General features: G+C 37.4%; 5 protein-coding genes and 1 non-coding gene across 7 annotated transcripts; 5 read left to right on the top strand and 1 right to left on the bottom strand.

Moving 5' to 3' along the window:
• Window positions 1-194: 194 nt before the first annotated feature.
• Window positions 195-266, top strand: TRNAW-CCA. Its single transcript has one exon. It is a non-coding gene; the product is annotated as a tRNA-Trp (tRNA).
• Window positions 267-321: 55 nt separating this feature from the next.
• Window positions 322-2,980, top strand: LOC106358406 (pentatricopeptide repeat-containing protein At4g39620, chloroplastic). The gene is made up of 2 exons (XM_013798471.3): window positions 322-755; window positions 1,482-2,980. Exons 1-2 carry the CDS (start codon window positions 414-416, stop codon window positions 2,553-2,555), a joined length of 1,416 nt encoding a protein of 471 aa, XP_013653925.2. The 5' UTR covers window positions 322-413; the 3' UTR covers window positions 2,556-2,980.
• Window positions 2,981-4,050: 1,070 nt separating this feature from the next.
• Window positions 4,051-7,216, top strand: LOC106360787 (glutathione hydrolase 1). Its single transcript, XM_013800800.3, has 6 exons — window positions 4,051-4,560; window positions 5,110-5,628; window positions 5,770-6,005; window positions 6,100-6,370; window positions 6,464-6,601; window positions 6,711-7,216. The coding sequence occupies exons 1-6, from the start codon at window positions 4,237-4,239 to the stop codon at window positions 6,942-6,944; spliced, it is 1,722 nt and encodes a 573-aa protein (XP_013656254.1). The 5' UTR covers window positions 4,051-4,236; the 3' UTR covers window positions 6,945-7,216.
• Window positions 7,217-7,473: 257 nt separating this feature from the next.
• Window positions 7,474-8,001, bottom strand: LOC125575852. Its single transcript, XM_048734984.1, has 3 exons — window positions 7,896-8,001; window positions 7,588-7,831; window positions 7,474-7,489 (listed from the first exon to the last, which is right to left on the bottom strand). Exons 1-3 carry the CDS (start codon window positions 7,999-8,001, stop codon window positions 7,474-7,476), a joined length of 366 nt encoding a protein of 121 aa, XP_048590941.1.
• A 703-nt stretch (window positions 8,002-8,704) lies between these two features.
• LOC106359207 (glutathione hydrolase 1) lies at window positions 8,705-11,905 on the top strand. Of its 2 annotated transcripts, none has more exons than XM_013799186.3 (7): window positions 8,705-8,891; window positions 9,336-9,661; window positions 10,096-10,611; window positions 10,686-10,921; window positions 11,001-11,271; window positions 11,355-11,492; window positions 11,567-11,905. In XM_013799186.3, the coding sequence occupies exons 1-7, from the start codon at window positions 8,885-8,887 to the stop codon at window positions 11,798-11,800; spliced, it is 1,728 nt and encodes a 575-aa protein (XP_013654640.2). In that variant the 5' UTR covers window positions 8,705-8,884; the 3' UTR covers window positions 11,801-11,905. The 2 variants fall into 2 exon arrangements, with proteins under 2 accessions (XP_013654640.2, XP_048633592.1); XM_048777635.1 differs by lacking the exon at window positions 8,705-8,891 and adding an exon at window positions 9,023-9,041.
• A 2,362-nt stretch (window positions 11,906-14,267) lies between these two features.
• LOC106362305 (alanine--glyoxylate aminotransferase 2 homolog 1, mitochondrial) lies at window positions 14,268-16,771 on the top strand. The gene is made up of 9 exons (XM_013802441.3): window positions 14,268-14,650; window positions 14,721-14,951; window positions 15,027-15,197; window positions 15,370-15,513; window positions 15,600-15,779; window positions 15,882-16,107; window positions 16,193-16,306; window positions 16,376-16,462; window positions 16,542-16,771. The coding sequence occupies exons 1-9, from the start codon at window positions 14,417-14,419 to the stop codon at window positions 16,583-16,585; spliced, it is 1,431 nt and encodes a 476-aa protein (XP_013657895.2). The 5' UTR covers window positions 14,268-14,416; the 3' UTR covers window positions 16,586-16,771.
• Window positions 16,772-16,890: the final 119 nt, after the last annotated feature.

Below are 16,890 nucleotides of genomic sequence, written 5' to 3' on the forward strand. Positions count from 1 at the left end.
AAATATTCACTTAATCTCTAAATATTGTATCGATATATATATGTACCTTATCTATGGAATAATAATACAACACAATGTAGTGGTAAAAATACGTTGTTTGTCAAAAAAAATTCACGTTTTAAAGCTTGGTTACCGATTGAATGTAGTGGTGAACATATTCGATTTCAAAGTTTTATGAAACAAGCATGGCATCAGGATCCGTGGCGCAATGGTAGCGCGTCTGACTCCAGATCAGAAGGTTGCGTGTTCGATTGACGTGGGGTTCAATATCCCGAAAAATTGATCCTTAAATTATTATTTTACATTTACAAACCCCACCCCCATTTGCCCTCATTTTTTCTTTTGTCATCTGTAAAAAAACTTATCCTACACTAAAGGACCAGAAAGAAAACAAACTCTATCACTACCCGAAAATGGCGGTAGACTACTTATTGACATCGCCTTCGACGCTGAGATTCTCCGATTTCATCTCTTCGTTCTCCCCAAACACCAACCACAAATGTCTTCGCTTCTCACCTAAACCCAGCTCCGCGAGGATAACCTGCGGCGCGGTTTCTTCGAAGAGGAAACTCGCTGAGAGAGAGATCGCGGAGAGGGAGAACAGAGTCCTCGTGCGGAACCTGATGTCGAGGATTAGTGACAGAGAGCCACTTGTCAAGACGCTTGATAAGTACGTGAAGGTCGTAAGATGCGAGCATTGCTTCTTGCTCTTTGAGGAGCTTGGGAAGAGCGACAAGTGGCTCCAATGCCTCGAGGTTTTTTTTTTTACCTCTTCCTCGAATGAATTTTTGAGTGTTTTGGATTATGGGTTTGAGCTTCAGCTTCTGGGTCTTATAAAAGGATTAGACTTTATAACTTTTTCTTAGCTCAATGGTAGATTCATTCGAGTGTTAGTTCCTAAAGTCTGAGTTTTTTAGATTCTGGGTTTGCGTTATCTTTGAGTTTCAGCTTCTGGGTCTTTTAAAAGGATTAGATTTTAAATCTTTTCTTAGCTCAATGGTAGATTCATTCTGTTTTTGTGTTCAATGACAAGACGATTCTGTAATGAGGTGTGTTAGTGCCTTCATCATAGCATCGCAACTGTTTTGTTGAGTTTCAGCTTCTGGGTCTTGTAAAAGGATTAAACTTTTAGAATTATTTTCTTAGCTCAATGGTAGATTCATTTTGTTGTTTTTGTGTCCAACGACGTTCTGTAATGAGGTGTGGTAGTTCCTTCATCAGATCATCGCAACCGTTTTGTTGAGTTTCAGCTTCTGGGTCTTGTAAAAGGATTAGACTTTAAACTTATTTTCTTAGTTCAATGGTAGATTTATTGACAAAACGGTTCTGTAATGAGGTGTGTTAGTGTTTTAGCTTCTGGGTCTTATAAAAGGATTAGACTTTAAACCTTTTTTTAGCTCAGTTGTGGATTCATTTGAGTGTTAGTGCCTTCACCAGAGCATAGCAACCATTTGTTAATCCTAACTGTGATTCTTTTGTAGGTGTTCAGGTGGATGCAGAAACAGCGCTGGTATATAGCAGATAACGGAGTGTACTCGAAATTGATATCCGTTATGGGGAAGAAGGGCCAAACACGAATGGCAATGTGGCTCTTCTCCGAGATGAAAAACAGCGGTTGTCGTCCAGATGCTTCTGTTTACAACGCTCTCATAACAGCTCATCTCCACACGCGGGACAAGGCAAAAGCTTTGGAGAAAGTCCTTGGTTACTTCGACAAAATGAAAGGCATGGAGCGATGCCAACCCAACGTCGTGACTTACAACATCCTCTTGAGGGCTTTTGCTCAGTCTGGTAAAGTAGACCAAGTCAACGCTCTGTTCAAAGACTTGGACATGAGTGCGGTTTCTCCAGACGTCTACACCTTCAACGGCGTGATGGATGCGTATGGGAAAAACGGGATGATCAAGGAGATGGAGTCTGTGCTTACTCGCATGAGGAGCAACGAGTGCAAGCCGGATATCATCACTTTCAATCTGCTTATTGACTCTTACGGTAAGAAGCAAGAGTTTGAGAAGATGGAGCAGACTTTCAAGAGTTTGATGCGGTCCAAGGAGAAGCCGACTCTTCCCACGTTCAACTCGATGATTATAAACTACGGGAAAGCTCGGTTGAGAGATAAGGCCGAGTGGGTTTTCGAGAAGATGAATGATATGAACTACGCGCCGAGTTTTATCACGTACGAGTGTATGATCATGATGTACGGTTACTGTGGTTGTGTTTCCAGAGCGAGGGAAGTGTTCGAGGAGGTTGTTGAGTCGGAGAGGGTGTTGAAGGCTTCAACACTCAATGCCATGCTTGAAGTTTACTGTCTTAATGGTCTTCACATGGAAGCAGATAAGCTTTTCCATAACGCAAGTGGGTTTAGAGTTCATCCGGATGCATCAACGTATAAGCTTCTGTACAAGGCGTATACTAAGGCAGATATGAAGGAGCATGTGCAGATGCTGATGAAGAAAATGGAGAAAGATGGGATTGTGCCTAACAAGAGATTCTTCTTGGAAGCCCTTGAAGCTTTCGGGTCGAGACTACCTGGTTCTGATTCTGCCATGAGATGACTTGGTGGAAAGCAATTGACTGAGGCTGGATATGAATCTATTTGCATACGCTCCAATGAGTTATTCAGTCATCCCCCTGAATCTGCTTTTATACACAGAGTTCCCAGTTTCTGTTGCTTTTTGTCGGCTATGATTGCAGACCAATCATGGAACTTGACATTTTTAGACTTATTCAACATTGTAAAGGCAGACTGCAGAAAGTAAGTATTTGGAGAACTTGAGGGGAGGGAACATGATAAAAGTTTCGAGAGCATAATCAAGAAAAGCTTAGTTAAGAATAGCTGCAGCCATTATTTTCTTCAGTTCAAGAACATGTACAATGTGAACAACACCGAGAAGAAGCAACTGTTTACTATAGTCTTTCAATCGATTTGGTAAAATGTAACCATATATATATATAATCAAAGCTTCATTGTTGTGTGTTATTTTAGAGATTAAAATTTACCATAACAAGTTGAAAAGGAGAAAAAACAGACAACATATCTCGGTCCAGGAATTTGAATAGACTATATACATGCAAGGGTACATCAGCTTAGACAGACTATAAGAATCTGAAAATGTGTCTGAACCTGTGAAGCTTTTCAACTGTTTTCCTCTGTAAATCAGTTATTATTCCACATAAGGACACATATTCTGATTCTGATGGTGTTCTCCTAGAAGCAAGCAAATTTTAAGAATGAATGGTGATCTAGTAACATACCATTTTATAGCTCCCATGTTTAGATTTTCTTCATAGATCCCCAAAGGAGTGCCATGCACAGAGAGCATCATCTCTCCAGGTTGCCTCCGAGTCTTTGGTGCTGTCATCCCAAAAGGAAGTCTTTGCCCTCCATTTACCTGCAAAGTTTACTAGTGTCATTCTAAAATCCTTACTTGAATGCAAAAAAAAAACAACTATCATTGATACAAGCATTTTTTTTTTGATAATCGTGATGTAATGTCAAAAGTTTTCTAGGCTCAAGTACTAATCACCAACGAACCAAACTTAGAACCCTGTTGCATTTCTGCAACAGATAGTGAACCATTTCTCTCTGGATAAAAAATAAAGAAAGTAAAAACAAAGAATCGAGGGACAAAAACACTCCAACGAACCAAACTAAGAACCCTACTAATGAGATTTCAGTTTTTAACAGAGTATAAAACAAGAGTACAATCATGAATACATACCATAAAATATTTAATTTTTTAAACCATAATAAAAATTATAAGCTCTAAATTAACAAGAATACATATAATTTAAAAGTTTATAGCTCTATTTATATTTCCTTAACGTTTTGTTTGAAATTATAGGCTCTAAATTTAGTACTATCTAAAAAATTTAAAGTTTGAGACCATAAAATATTATTTTCAAAAAATTCTTAGTTTTTTAATTTTATTTTTAGACTCATACAATGTTCTACCGCTCTAGTTGCTCATGCTATTAGATGGTCCTGCATTTTTTGAGCTTCATTTTAGTGGTCAACACATTAATATAAATCTCTGTTGAGTTTTGAGCTATTATGCAATATGCATACTCGGCTAATTTAAATTTTCAATATTCGAATACTTTATTTTCAATTTCTGAACAACTCGAATTATTCTTTGAATTTATATTTTTACACGACGAATCTAGTCATTTCAACGTTGAAGATCATTGGTGAGAAATCTCTGGTTTGATTTGATTCTTGTATCAATCACAGCAATGTCGCTGGTTCGGACAGCGTTGATCGCTCTTTTTCTGGTCGCTTTTCTGCAAAACGCTGCGGCTCAGAAAAGACCGCAAAGTATTGTTAAGCCTCGTGGTGCGGTTGCAACTGACGATGGACGGTGTTCTGAGATCGGTATGAGTGCTCTTCAACAAGGAGGAAACGCTATTGATGCGTCTGTGGCCGCTGCTCTCTGTTTGGGTGTTGTGAGTCCAGCCTCTAGCGGTATAGGAGGTGGAGCGTTTATAGTGGTTAAGATAGCTGGCGGGGAGGCTATTGCTTATGATTCTAGAGAAACAGCTCCTCTACGTGCCACTGAGGTAATAGCGACGTTTTATGAATTACACAACCTGTGCTTTGCTCTTGGTGTAGAACGTTAACGTGATAGCCCTTTATTATCATTATTTTGAACGCGCTCTGCAGCTCCAATAGCGTTTTGTAACATATTTTCTTTTTAAATACGCCTTTAATGCGTTTTTCAGCCTAATAGTTTCCTTAAACCTTTTTTTTTTAATAAACAATTGTTTTGAATGGATGAGGCTTCAATATAGTTTCCTAAAATCTTCTTCCTCTTAAATACGCTTTTTGAACGCCAATTGTAGCTTAATAGTGTCTTTTGATGTATAAAATGTATGAATGTAATATAGCGTTTCTTAACATTGTTTCCCTCTAATTAAAATATGCCAGTAAACGCTCTTTTGAACTTAGATAGCGTTTTACTCAACGTTTATGAACCCTAGACAATCTTGGTTATATTGAATAATGCAATATATATGGTTGCTTATTGTTTCTTCACACACTTGTTAAGGTTAGATTTTCATTGATGTTTTTGAATCATAGACATTTATTGGGTGTTTTTCTTGATGTAGAATATGTATGGGAGCAATCCTGATCTAAAGAAGAAAGGAATCTTATCAGCAGGCGTTCCAGGGGAACTAGCAGGATTATACACAGCTTGGAAACAACACGGAAAGCTCCCATGGAAGCAGTTAGTGACTCCTGCAGAGAAACTTGCAGAAGGAGGATTCAGGATTTCAAAGTATCTCTACATGCAGCTGAACGCGACAAGAGCAGATGTCTTGGCAGACAAAGGTCTCTCTGAGCTATATGTTTCTAATGGACAGTTCAAGAAACCAGGGACGATTATCCATAACAGAAAATTGGCTTTTACACTCAAGCAAATAGCTGAGAATGGTGAAAAAGCGTTTTACAATGGCACGGTGGGTGTTAACCTAGCGAGCGATATTAGTAAAGCTGGAGGGATAATAACTTTGAAAGATCTGCAAAGTTATAGAGTTAAGGTTAGAAAACCGTTGTCCGCAAACATTCTCGGATACGAACTACTCGGTATGCCTCCTCCCTCATCAGGTGGCGCTGCAATGATGCTTGTAAGTCTCGATTTTTTTCCACATATCAAACAATCTTTCTTAAACGATTTTTTTTATAAAAAAAAAAATTAGCCTAGATATTTACAAAATCGGTCTCCTAGACCGGCTTAATAACGTCAACATTGGTTTCTTGTGCTGCAGGTTTTGAACATTCTTTCTCAATACGGGATTCCATCAGGTGTTTCGGGCTCTCTTGGTGTTCATAGACTAATCGAAGCTCTGAAACACGCTTTCGCGGTTAGGATGAACCTTGCTGATCCAGATTTTGTAGATGTTACTAAGGTTGTTTCAGATATGCTGTCTCCGGAATTTGCAAAAGACTTGAAGACCAAGATAAACGATGACAAAACCTTTGATCCAAAATATTATGGCGGCATGTAAGGCGTTTTTCATATCTTAAACCCACTCGCTGGTTTCTTCTTCTTTTTTTTTCTTGATTTATTAATAATATTCGTTTCTCCAACTCTGTAGGTGGAATCAAATCAACCATCATGGAACATGCCATTTCTCGATCATAGATAGCGAGAGGAACGCTGTTTCGATGACTAGTTCAGTAAACGGTTACTTTGGGGCAGTGATGCTATCTCCAAGCACTGGAATCGTTCTAAACAACCAAATGGATGATTTCACGATCCCAGCAAAGTCCAGCGGTGACCTAAATGTGCCTCCTCCAGCACCGGCTAGCTTCATCAGACCCGGGAAACGACCATTGTCCTCAATGTCACCCACCATTGTGCTCAAGGTTTAGGAAAAAAAAAACACACTTGTTACTTGTCTTACAAGAAATTCTTAGTTAGGCTCCAAACAATGGGTTTCATGCGCTTTGTTTATGTAGGACGGCAAAGTGAAAGCTGTGGTGGGTGCTAGCGGTGGAGCGAACATCATCGCCGCGACAACAGAAGTTTTCTTGAATCATTTTTTCCTCAACATGGATCCTCTTTCTTCTGTTTTGGCTCCAAGAATCTACCATCAGGTCATTTGCTTCTCTTTTTTTTCTTCTTATACCCCAAGAATAATCTTTCTTGTTCTTTGTCTATAACTAAGAAAATGTTTTTTTTTTAATTTATAATTCCATTGTGCAGCTGATACCAAACAAAATTTCGTTTGAGAATTTGACGACAGTGTTCGGTGATCATTTCGAGATACCTAAAGAGACAAGAGTTGTGTTGGAAAAGAAAGGTCATGTTCTAACGCCAATGACCGGAGCGACGATTGTTCAGTTCATAGTTCAAGAATCCGATGGAAATGTCGGCGGAATGAGTAAGCTTCTGGCAGTTAGTGATCCAAGGAAAGGAGGGTTCCCCTCAGGATATTGAATTATTGAGATTGTATTTAGTTTTGCTGCCATTTAACATTTATTGACGAATAAAATAAATAAAATTTTGTACTGTCTTTTTCTTTCTTTTTGCAATAATGTTGATCCAGATATATATGTATATTTCTACAATCTTAATATGGGGAATATAGGAATTAGAGGTTCCATTAAACAACCAACCTTAATTCTCATGTACGTTAACGTTAGTGTGGGTTTGTGACGTAGGAGCTACATATAAGTTAAGTTCATTTCATTCATAGCTAGATCATATCAAACTTTGTGGTCTACCATGAAAAAATAATGACAATACGATTGGATCTACCTTGAGAATAATTCTTTGTGACATAACATCTCGGGTGATGTCTATGAAAAAGGATACATGAATTTTTGTTTGTATACCCCCAAAGGAGTGCCATGCACAGAGAGCATCATCTCTCCAGGTTTTGGTTGCCTCCGAGTCTTTGGTGCTGTCATCCCAAAATGAAGAAGTCTTTGCCCTCCATTTACCTGCAAAGTTTACTATTGTCATTCTAAAACACTCCAAAACTAATGAGATATCAGTTTTTTAACAAGAGTATAAAACAAGAATACAATCATGAATACATATACCATAGAAAACGAGAGTTTGAAAGGCAGAACAGTACAAGATCCATTTTAAAGGGTAGCCACCAAGAGATGAATCACCAGTATTGTGATTCCACTTGAACTCAATCTCCCCATTATCTTCGACTTCGATAGAGACATCAGGAAGGTTCTCTTTGAAGAAGTCCAACACAGGTGTCTCTAACTGTTCCTCAGAGAACGTTGAGCAGAGTAACCTCTGTGCAGTTAAGCTCTGTTCAATCTCAATATCACGGATTGCCTTAATCGCATCAATACGTCTTTCAACTACACAATATCATCAGATCCAAAGTTCATCTCAAAAATCATTAATTCTACAAATTTGATTAACGATTGGTATCTTCTTCTTCATGTTTCTTCTCTTCTCTCCGAATCTCTTTGTCCTTGTTTTCTTCTTCAGTGAGTCTGACAACTTCTTTTGCTTTTCGCTTCGGCATTATCGACACTTCTAATTCGAGATTGAGCTTCAAACCCCCAAAACTGGAATTTGAATAGACGACACAGACATTATTAAATGAGCGGGGGAGATTAGTAAGGTTCAAATGAAATTAAACAAATGCTTGGCAGACACTACCAAATAACGGTTCTACCCTCGATTAGAATAAGGCTTATGAGCCCATTAATATTAGAGTCATCGAATAACATTTCGTTAAAAGGCCATTTTGTTCCCTATAGGCCCGGACATCCATTTTTATACTAAAAGAAGATGTTGTGGTGTGATTGATTGTGACGAGAGATATTTCCTCTTTAAAGAAAACCTATGATTCCACTCTTTTTTTTTTCACACTCCACGAGGGACAAGCATGATGCAGACGAGCACTTGGTTTTATGACCAATTAACAAATTCGCATTTAAAAAGTTGGCACGGCCTTCTTTCTAAAAACCTCACGGGTTTGTTTACTTCAAAATTATAAGTAATATTTTTTTTAATTTTTTTTTAGTGAAAATGTGTAAATTGTCAAATGATTAACTTGGATTAAGATCTTACCACAAACTGTTTCTTTTTTCTGCTATTTATTTGGTGATTTTCAAAAATAAGCCATGTGGAGTGTTGGACCAGCTTTGTGTATTTATTACATAGTTGAAAAAAATAGAGTATATTCTCTATATAATTAAAGACTTTACGTCATTAAAAAAAACTTTATCAACGTGAGAGGCAAAAAAAAATAGAAACTTTTTTAAAAAGACTAGGTGACTTTTGAGGAATGGATATAAAAGAAGAGAACTCAAATGAGACTTTCGGCCAGAGACTTAAAAATCTTCCGAATAGATCTACTATTGCCTGCCAAGGACGACAACTTATAAGAAAGTGACGTCTCGATGAATTGTAAGTTTTTCTACTCTTGTATATTTTGTTTAACCAACCATCCGGTATTTTCTCACCTAGTCAACGTTTCGTATATAATCTGAAGTTACAGACTGGACCATGGTTTCTCATTTTCTGGATTTTTACATGCAAATTTAGAACTTGGACTTGGTAAATTTTGAATGGCTTTATTAGCTCAGAACACAAGTACTCGTTTTTTGAGCTTCGTTTTATTGGTCAACACATTAAGATAAAGTCTTTTGTTGGGTGTTGAGCTATATTGTCTATACGCGTGATGGCTAATTTAAACTTTTCAATATTTGACCATTAGTATATTTTCAATTTCTGAACAAGGTCGAACTATTCTCTGAATTTATATTTACACGACGAATCTTGGATCATCCCAGCGTTAAAGATCATCTGTGAGAAATCTCTGGTTTGATTTGATTCTTGTATTAATCGCAGCAATGCCACTGGTTCGGACAGCGTTGATCGCTCTTTTTCTAGTCGCTTTTCTGCAAAACGCCGCGGCTCAGAAAAGACCGCAAAGTATTGTTAAGTCTCGTGGTGCGGTTGCAACTGACGATGGACGGTGTTCAGTGATCGGGATGAGTGTTCTTAGGCAAGGAGGAAACGCTATTGATGCGTCGGTGGCAGCTGCTCTCTGTCTAGGCGTTGTGAGTCCAGCCTCTAGCGGTATAGGAGGTGGAGCATTTACAGTGGTTAAGATAGCTGGCGGGAAGGCTATCGCCTATGATTCTAGAGAAACAGCTCCTCTCGGCGCCACTGAGGTAACAACGGTCATAGTAATAACGTCTTTCTTTTTGCAATATGCGTTTTGAAATATGAGTTTGCTCTTTGGTGTAGAACATTAAATCATTAATGTAGGTAATAGCGTCTCTGTTCTGAGCTTTCTTAAATCGTTATTTTGAACGCGCTTTTGAGCTCAAATAGCGTTTTGTTACATATGTTCTTCTTAGATAAGCGTTTAAATGTGATCTTCAGCCTAATAGGCGGTTTGAATCATAGAATGTGTGCAGGTAATAGCGTTTCTTGACATTTTTCTTCTGATTAAATATACCAGGAAACGCTCTCTTGAACTTAGATCTCAACGTTTATGAATCATAGACAGTTTTGGTTATATAGAATAATGCAACAGGGTTTCTCATCGTTTATTCACATACTCGTTTTGGACATTTATAATTGGTTGATTTTCTTGATGTAGGATATGTATGGAGCCAATCCTAATTTTAAGAAGAAAGGAGCCTTATCAGCAGGCGTTCCAGGGGAAGTCGCGGGTCTATTCACAGCTTGGAAACAACACGGAAAGCTCCCATGGAAACAGTTAGTGACTCCTGCAGAGAAACTTGCAGAAGGATTCAGGGTTTCAAAGTATCTCTACATGCAGATGAACGCCACAAGAGTCGATATCTTGGCAGACAAAGGTCTCTCTGAGCTATTTGTTTCAAATGGAGAGCTCAAGAAACCAGGGACCATTATCCATAACACAAAATTAGCATTTACACTCAAGCAAATCGGTGAATATGGTCCAAAAGCGTTTTACAATGGCACGGTCGGGGTTAACCTAGCTAGAGATATTCGTAAAGCTGGTGGGGTAATAACTTTGAAAGATCTGCAAAGTTATAGAGTTAAGGTTACCAAACCGTTGTCTGCAAACATTCTCGGGTACGAACTACTCGGTATGCCTCCTCCTTCATCAGGTGGTGCTGCAATGATGCTTGTAAGTCCCATTTTATAGAGAATTTTTTCACATTTTATTAGACCAAGGTTTTCACAGAGTTTCTTGTAGTGCAGGTTTTGAACATTCTTTCTCAATATGGGATTCCTTCAGGTGTTTCTGGCTCTCTAGGTGTTCATAGACTAATCGAAGCTCTGAAACACGCTTTCTCGGTTAGGATGAACCTTGCTGATCCAGATTTTGTAGATGTTACTAAGGTCGTTTCAGACATGCTGTCTCCGGAATTTGCAAAAGACTTGAAGAAGAAGATAAACGATGACAAAACCTTTGATCCAAAATATTATGGTGGCATGTAAGACCTTTTCATATGCTGGTTTCTTTTTTGTTTCTTGATTTATCAATATAATTAATTTTTTTTTTCCAATTTTTAGGTGGAATCAAATAGACGATCATGGTACAAGTCATTTATCGATCATAGATCGCGAGAGGAACGCTGTTTCGATGACTAGTACAATAAACGGTTACTTTGGGGCAGTGATGCTATCTCCTACCACCGGAATCGTTCTAAACAACGAGATGGATGATTTCTCGGTCCCAGCGAAGTCCAGCGGTGACCTAAATGTGCCGCCACCGGCACCGGCTAACTTCATCAGACCCGGGAAACGACCATTGTCCTCAATGTCACCCACCATTGTACTCAAGGTATCGTCAAATTATTACTTGTGTTACGAAACTAATAGTTCGACTCCAAACAATGGGTTTTCATGCGCTTGTTTACGTTGTAGGACGGTAAAGTGAAAGCTGCGGTGGGTGCTAGCGGTGGAGCAAACATCATCGCCGGGACAATAGAAGTTTTCTTGAATCATTTTTTCCTCAACATGGATCCTCTTTCTTCCGTATTGGCTCCAAGAATCTACCATCAGGTTTTTGCTTCTTATACCGAAGAAACTCTCTTGTTCTTTAACTAAAATTTGCTTTATGTGATTCTATTTTGCAGCTGATACCAAACAGAGCTTCCTTTGAGAATTGGACGACAGTGTTCAATGATCATTTCGAGGTTCCTAAAGAGACAAGAGTTGTGTTGGAAAAGAAAGGTCATGTTCTAACTCCAACAGCCGGAGGAACGATTGCTCAGTTCATAGTTCAAGAATCTGATGGAAATGCCGGAGGAATGAGTAAGCTTGTAGCAGTTAGTGATCCAAGGAAAGGAGGGTTCCCCTCAGGATATTGAGTTTGTATTTAGTATTGTGCCATTGTTAATTAATTGCATCGAACTTGCGATGATTATCAACCTTTAATTGATGAAATAAAATAAAATAAATTTGTTTTGTTTTTTTTGTACAATCTTAATATGAGGAATATTCTCATGTACGTTAGTGGGGTTTGTGAGGTGGGTGCTACATGTAAGTTAAGTTCATTTCATTCATAGCTAGATCACAAACCCGATCATATCAAACTGTGTGGTCTACTGGTCTACCATGAAAAAAAAATGACAATACGATTGAATTATTCTCTGCGACGTACATAACATCTCTTGTGAAGCATATGAAAAAAGATACATGAAATTTTGTTTTGTATCTGTGATTAGTCAAATAAGTATATGACGAATTATAGAGTTAATAATAATGGGTAGATTATAAATTAATCAAGTGCGTTGGTTGTTATGGACGACAGCTCAAGTAGCATGACTTTATTGTAGGGGTGTTCAATCCGGATATCGGTTCGGTTTCGGTTCGGTTTTTTTCGGTTTTCGGTATTTCGGTTAGTAAAATATAACTACCATTCTAAATCCATATTTACTTCGGTTCGGTTCGGTTTATATACCGTCGGTATTCGGTTTATTCGGTTTTATACCAAAAAACATAATTATTTTGTTTGAGATCATATTATATGAATTTTAGAGTCATATTGTCAACACATTCATTTATTAAAAATATATTACATGTTCAAATAGATGAACAAAAAAATAAAAATACTTCTACCATCAAATAAAATAATCAATTCTATAACTAAAATTAAAGCTTGAAATTTTGAAAATAAAAATATGAAACAAAACAGAAACATAAAAGAAAAGTTTTTTCACTCTTCCATATTTAGTGTTCATTAAAGTCATGTTTTTTCAATTGAAAATTTCCCATTAATTATTGACCATCAAATTTATAATCTTCATATTAATTAAGTGCATACTAAAATAAATCAAAAATATCAAAAAGACTTAGAAAATAAGATGTATGAATTGCGATGTATTGTTATTTAGTTATAGTTCAAGTGTTTTACAAATTAAGGTTTTTTATTACTATAAAATTATGGTAATAGTTATTAACACAAATTTAACTTATGTAACAAATAGATTTTCATGTATTGTTTTAAAATAGATACATATTTACATGTTTCTACTTTTAATCGGTTTTGTTCGGTTTATTCGGTTTAATCGGTTATATACCAAACCATATCCAAATCCTACGGTTTTTATAAAATTATATCCATTCGGTTTATATGGTATATACCAAAACCAAACCATATTGTCTATTTCGGTTCGGTTCGGTTCGGTACGGTTCGGTTTTACCATATTGAACAGCCCTACTTTATTGTGTTGTTGTCTTTGTCAAATGATGAGTGATAGTTATGTATACGTCTAACTTTCGACATTTCACGTTATTTTATCAAACAAATGAAATAGGTACATGTCTTAATTAGCTATCGTAATCTTTTTTTGAAACACAATTAGCTATCGTAATTTAGTTCCAAGATAATGCTCCTTTAAAACGACTTTTGGTTGTTGAAAGACAACACATAAAGATTTAGCTTAAGACGGTATAACGTCATGAACATTAAGAAAAAACAATGATTTTATGACAAATAAGAGACTCTCGCATAGAAATTTAGCTTATATTTGAATCGTATGGAAGAGTTAGTAGCTAGGTCATCATTTATACGTTTATAGTAAAAAAAAAACATAGCATAATCTATTTTAGTGAATCCATCGACCACTTATTATAAGAAGAAGAAGGGTGCAACTGGAATGCTATTTTGTGGAATAAAACTCTTTGGAATGGGTCATTCCATATGTTTTCATAAAATGTTTACCGGTTACTATGAAAACTTTTCAGAAACAATTCCATATATTCCATTTTTGGAATGGAACAAAAAAGTAAATCCTTTGTAAATGTTGTTCCTTTTATTCAGGATCATAATCCTTCGTGAATGAGTAGAAAGCCATTCCAAAAATATTTTCAGTTTTTATTCCATTTAATCTATCATTTCATTTTTTCTTATTCCAAAAATAATCATTCCTTTAATTCATAATATTCCTTCTATGAATAACCAGTTACACCCGAAGATTAGCAGCACAAATTTAGGTCCATGAACCAATCAAGTCTAATTACTAAAAAAACATTTTCTGCTAACCATACAAACTAATAATAGTGGTGCGTTTGATTTGGATGCATACGGCGGCTAATCCTTAGCATAACGTAAATGTAATGATATAATTATCTTCATCAATAATGCATATGAGGACTTGTCCATTCAGATTCCTTTTGTCAACTAATTCTTGATTTTTTTTTTCTGACGTCAATTAATTCTTGATGCATAAAACTCATTAACGTCTTTTGTATATTAATCGTAAGTATGAAATTAACAAAATGGAAGATAATAATATATATCTAGGATACTCCGCCTCTAGTCAGTGACACGCCATGTTGAATTAGCAGAGGATAAATCTCTATAATTCAGAGAATCATATCTGACACGTCATCATTTCCGAAAACATATGATTCTAATAATCACTCGGTGTTAACACTTTAACTTGTCATTATCGCTCTCTAATTGATCCGTAGAGAGAAGGATGAGGCAATTGCTGAAGAGAGTCTTCTTCCACAGAGCTTCTTCCTTGATCCATCATCGTCATCGCCCTGCCGTCTCCTTCCTCCGCTCTGATTTCTCCACCTCCTCGTCTCCGCCGCAGATCCCGCCCTTCGGCTACGAGCCGCGGCCGTATAATGGTCCCTCCGCCGAAGAAGTTTTCGAGAAACGGAAGAAGTTTCTGGGACCTTCTCTTTTCCATTTCTACCAAAAGCCTGTACGTTGTTTGATTTACGACTCTCTCGATTCAAATCTTTGCATCTTGTTATGATCAATTGTTTGTGCAGCTTAACATCGTGGAAGGGAAGATGCAGTACTTGTTCGATGAAAACGGTAGGCGATACCTTGATGCCTTTGCTGGAATAGTCACTGTCTCGTGCGGTCACTGCCATCCCGACATTCTCAACGCTATTAACGAACAGAGCAAGCTTCTTCAGCACGCCACCACCATCTACCTGCATCACGCTATAGGTGATTTCGCTGAAGCTTTAGCTGCTAAGATGCCTGGAAACCTTAAGGTACTTGAGGATTTAACAGAACAATGATTGTAGTGAGTTGAGAAAATCAACAAGCTTCTTGATTTTTGGATGCAGGTTGTGTATTTTGTAAATTCTGGCTCGGAAGCTAATGAGCTAGCGATGATGATGGCTAGGCTTTACACTGGTAGCCTTGAGATGATTTCTTTGAGGAATGCTTATCATGGTGGAAGTTCTAACACTATTGGACTAACTGCTCTTAACACATGGAAGTACCCGTTACCACAGGTTTGTCCCCATTATCAAATTGATTCCTTTTAAAAGTTCATATGCACTTGAGTGACCATATAGTTTTATCAACTGCGAAGCCAAGTCGTTAAACCATCACGTCGAAGACTCATGAGAATAAAATATAATTTTTTTGTATTTTAGTGTGTTTGTAACTTCTGTTTTCATGCAGGGGGAAATCCATCACGTCGTAAATCCAGATCCATACCGAGGAGTATTTGGTTCTGATGGTTCTATGTATGCTAAAGATGTCCAAGACCATATCGATTATGGTACTTCTGGAAATGTGGCTGGATTCATTGCAGAGACCATCCAGGTTCTTTTTTTTTGTCTAAAAGAACCATCTGTTTAGAACAATTTTCTTTTTTTTTACGTCTCTCTTGAGCATCATTTCAACTTCAGGGGGTGGGAGGAGCTGTAGAATTGGCTTCTGGCTACTTAAAGTCGGTTTATGACATTGTACGCAAAGCTGGTGGTGTATGCATCGCCGATGAAGTCCAAACTGGATTTGGCCGGACAGGAAGTCATTACTGGGGTTTCCAGACTCAAGATGTAGTACCGGACATTGTCACAATGGCAAAGGTTTGTCAAATTAAGTCTTTACCGTTGCTCTGTTCTCTATTCATCAAATACATGTACTGTAGTTTAAGCTTGCTAAGAATTGGTGCCGATTCTGTTTCACAGGGAATTGGAAATGGATTGCCATTAGGAGCTGTGGTGACTACACCAGAAATCGCTAGCGTTTTAGCTACAAAGATTCAGTTCAACACTTTTGGTGGAAACCCGGTGTGTTCAGCTGGTGGGCATGCTGTTCTAAAGGTTATTGATAAGGAGAGACGCCAAACACACTGCGCTGAAGTTGGTTCGCACCTTATTCAACGTTTGAAAGATCTGCAGAAAAGACATGATAGTAAGTAAACAAACAATCTTTGATCATTGTTATAAGATCATTGCTCTGTTTCTTTTTAACTTAAACCGCATCTGTTTGGTTTCAGTCATTGGAGATGTGAGAGGAAGAGGATTAATGGTTGGGATAGAGCTTGTGTCTGACAGGAAGGACAAGACACCAGCCAAGGCGGAAACAGCTGTCTTGTTTGAGCAACTTAGAGGTAAACAAACATTAAAAGCCAATGCGTCGATTATAACTTAGATCTTACTCTTTCTTCTCTCTTATGAAGAACTGGGCATTCTCGTTGGAAAAGGAGGACTTCATGGGAATGTTTTCAGGATAAAGCCACCAATGTGTTTCACCAAAGACGATGCAGGTACATTCATCATATCTTTTTGTTTTTCTTGGTTACAAACGAGATGTACAATGTAACGAAATGTCTTTTGTATCCACAGATTTCTTGGTAGATGCATTGGACTATTCCATCTCCAGGTTGTGAAGAAGGACGCCAAGAAAGAAAGCGAATGAGAGTTTAACCTTATGTGTTCTGTTTTAATGTTTCATTGTTTAATGATCCAATCCAACTCTCTCTCTCTCTCTCTCTCTTTTCCTTGTTCCTTTTGTAATAACACTCTCTTCCTTTCATTCGAGAATAAATAAAACATCATCCAAGCATTTTTAGCCATTCTTTGTATAGTTAATTTTTTCAATAACAGAAAGAGTTTCTCACCTTGATTGATTATGCGAAAAGTCACGTCTCAAAACATAATCGCAGAACCATAACACGTCTTTCATTTCTTGTAA

This window comes from Brassica napus, chromosome A1, assembly GCF_020379485.1.
Source record: "Brassica napus cultivar Da-Ae chromosome A1, Da-Ae, whole genome shotgun sequence".
NCBI classification, from domain to species: Eukaryota; Viridiplantae; Streptophyta; class Magnoliopsida; order Brassicales; family Brassicaceae; genus Brassica; species Brassica napus.

Excerpts from the sequence above, each read along its gene's own strand:
- LOC106360787 (XM_013800800.3), top strand. The coding sequence starts at position 4,237 with ATGTCGCTGGTTCGGACAGCGTTGATCGCTCTTTTTCTGGTCGCTTTT. Across the intron at positions 6,006-6,099 it reads CCAAAATATTATGGCGGCAT|GTGGAATCAAATCAACCATC; the intron begins GTAAGGCGTTTT and ends CCAACTCTGTAG. Across the intron at positions 6,371-6,463 it reads CACCCACCATTGTGCTCAAG|GACGGCAAAGTGAAAGCTGT; the intron begins GTTTAGGAAAAA and ends TTGTTTATGTAG.
- LOC106358406 (XM_013798471.3), top strand. The coding sequence starts at position 414 with ATGGCGGTAGACTACTTATTGACATCGCCTTCGACGCTGAGATTCTCC. Across the intron at positions 756-1,481 it reads AGTGGCTCCAATGCCTCGAG|GTGTTCAGGTGGATGCAGAA; the intron begins GTTTTTTTTTTT and ends ATTCTTTTGTAG.
- LOC106362305 (XM_013802441.3), top strand. The coding sequence starts at position 14,417 with ATGAGGCAATTGCTGAAGAGAGTCTTCTTCCACAGAGCTTCTTCCTTG. Across the intron at positions 15,514-15,599 it reads TCATTGCAGAGACCATCCAG|GGGGTGGGAGGAGCTGTAGA; the intron begins GTTCTTTTTTTT and ends TTTCAACTTCAG. Across the intron at positions 16,307-16,375 it reads CTTGTTTGAGCAACTTAGAG|AACTGGGCATTCTCGTTGGA; the intron begins GTAAACAAACAT and ends TCTCTTATGAAG.
- LOC125575852 (XM_048734984.1), bottom strand. The coding sequence starts at position 8,001 with ATGCCGAAGCGAAAAGCAAAAGAAGTTGTCAGACTCACTGAAGAAGAA. Across the intron at positions 7,832-7,895 it reads TGAAGAAGAAGATACCAATC|TTGAAAGACGTATTGATGCG; the intron begins GTTAATCAAATT and ends GATATTGTGTAG.
- LOC106359207 (XM_013799186.3), top strand. Across the intron at positions 10,922-11,000 it reads CCAAAATATTATGGTGGCAT|GTGGAATCAAATAGACGATC; the intron begins GTAAGACCTTTT and ends TCCAATTTTTAG. Across the intron at positions 11,493-11,566 it reads CTCCAAGAATCTACCATCAG|CTGATACCAAACAGAGCTTC; the intron begins GTTTTTGCTTCT and ends TCTATTTTGCAG.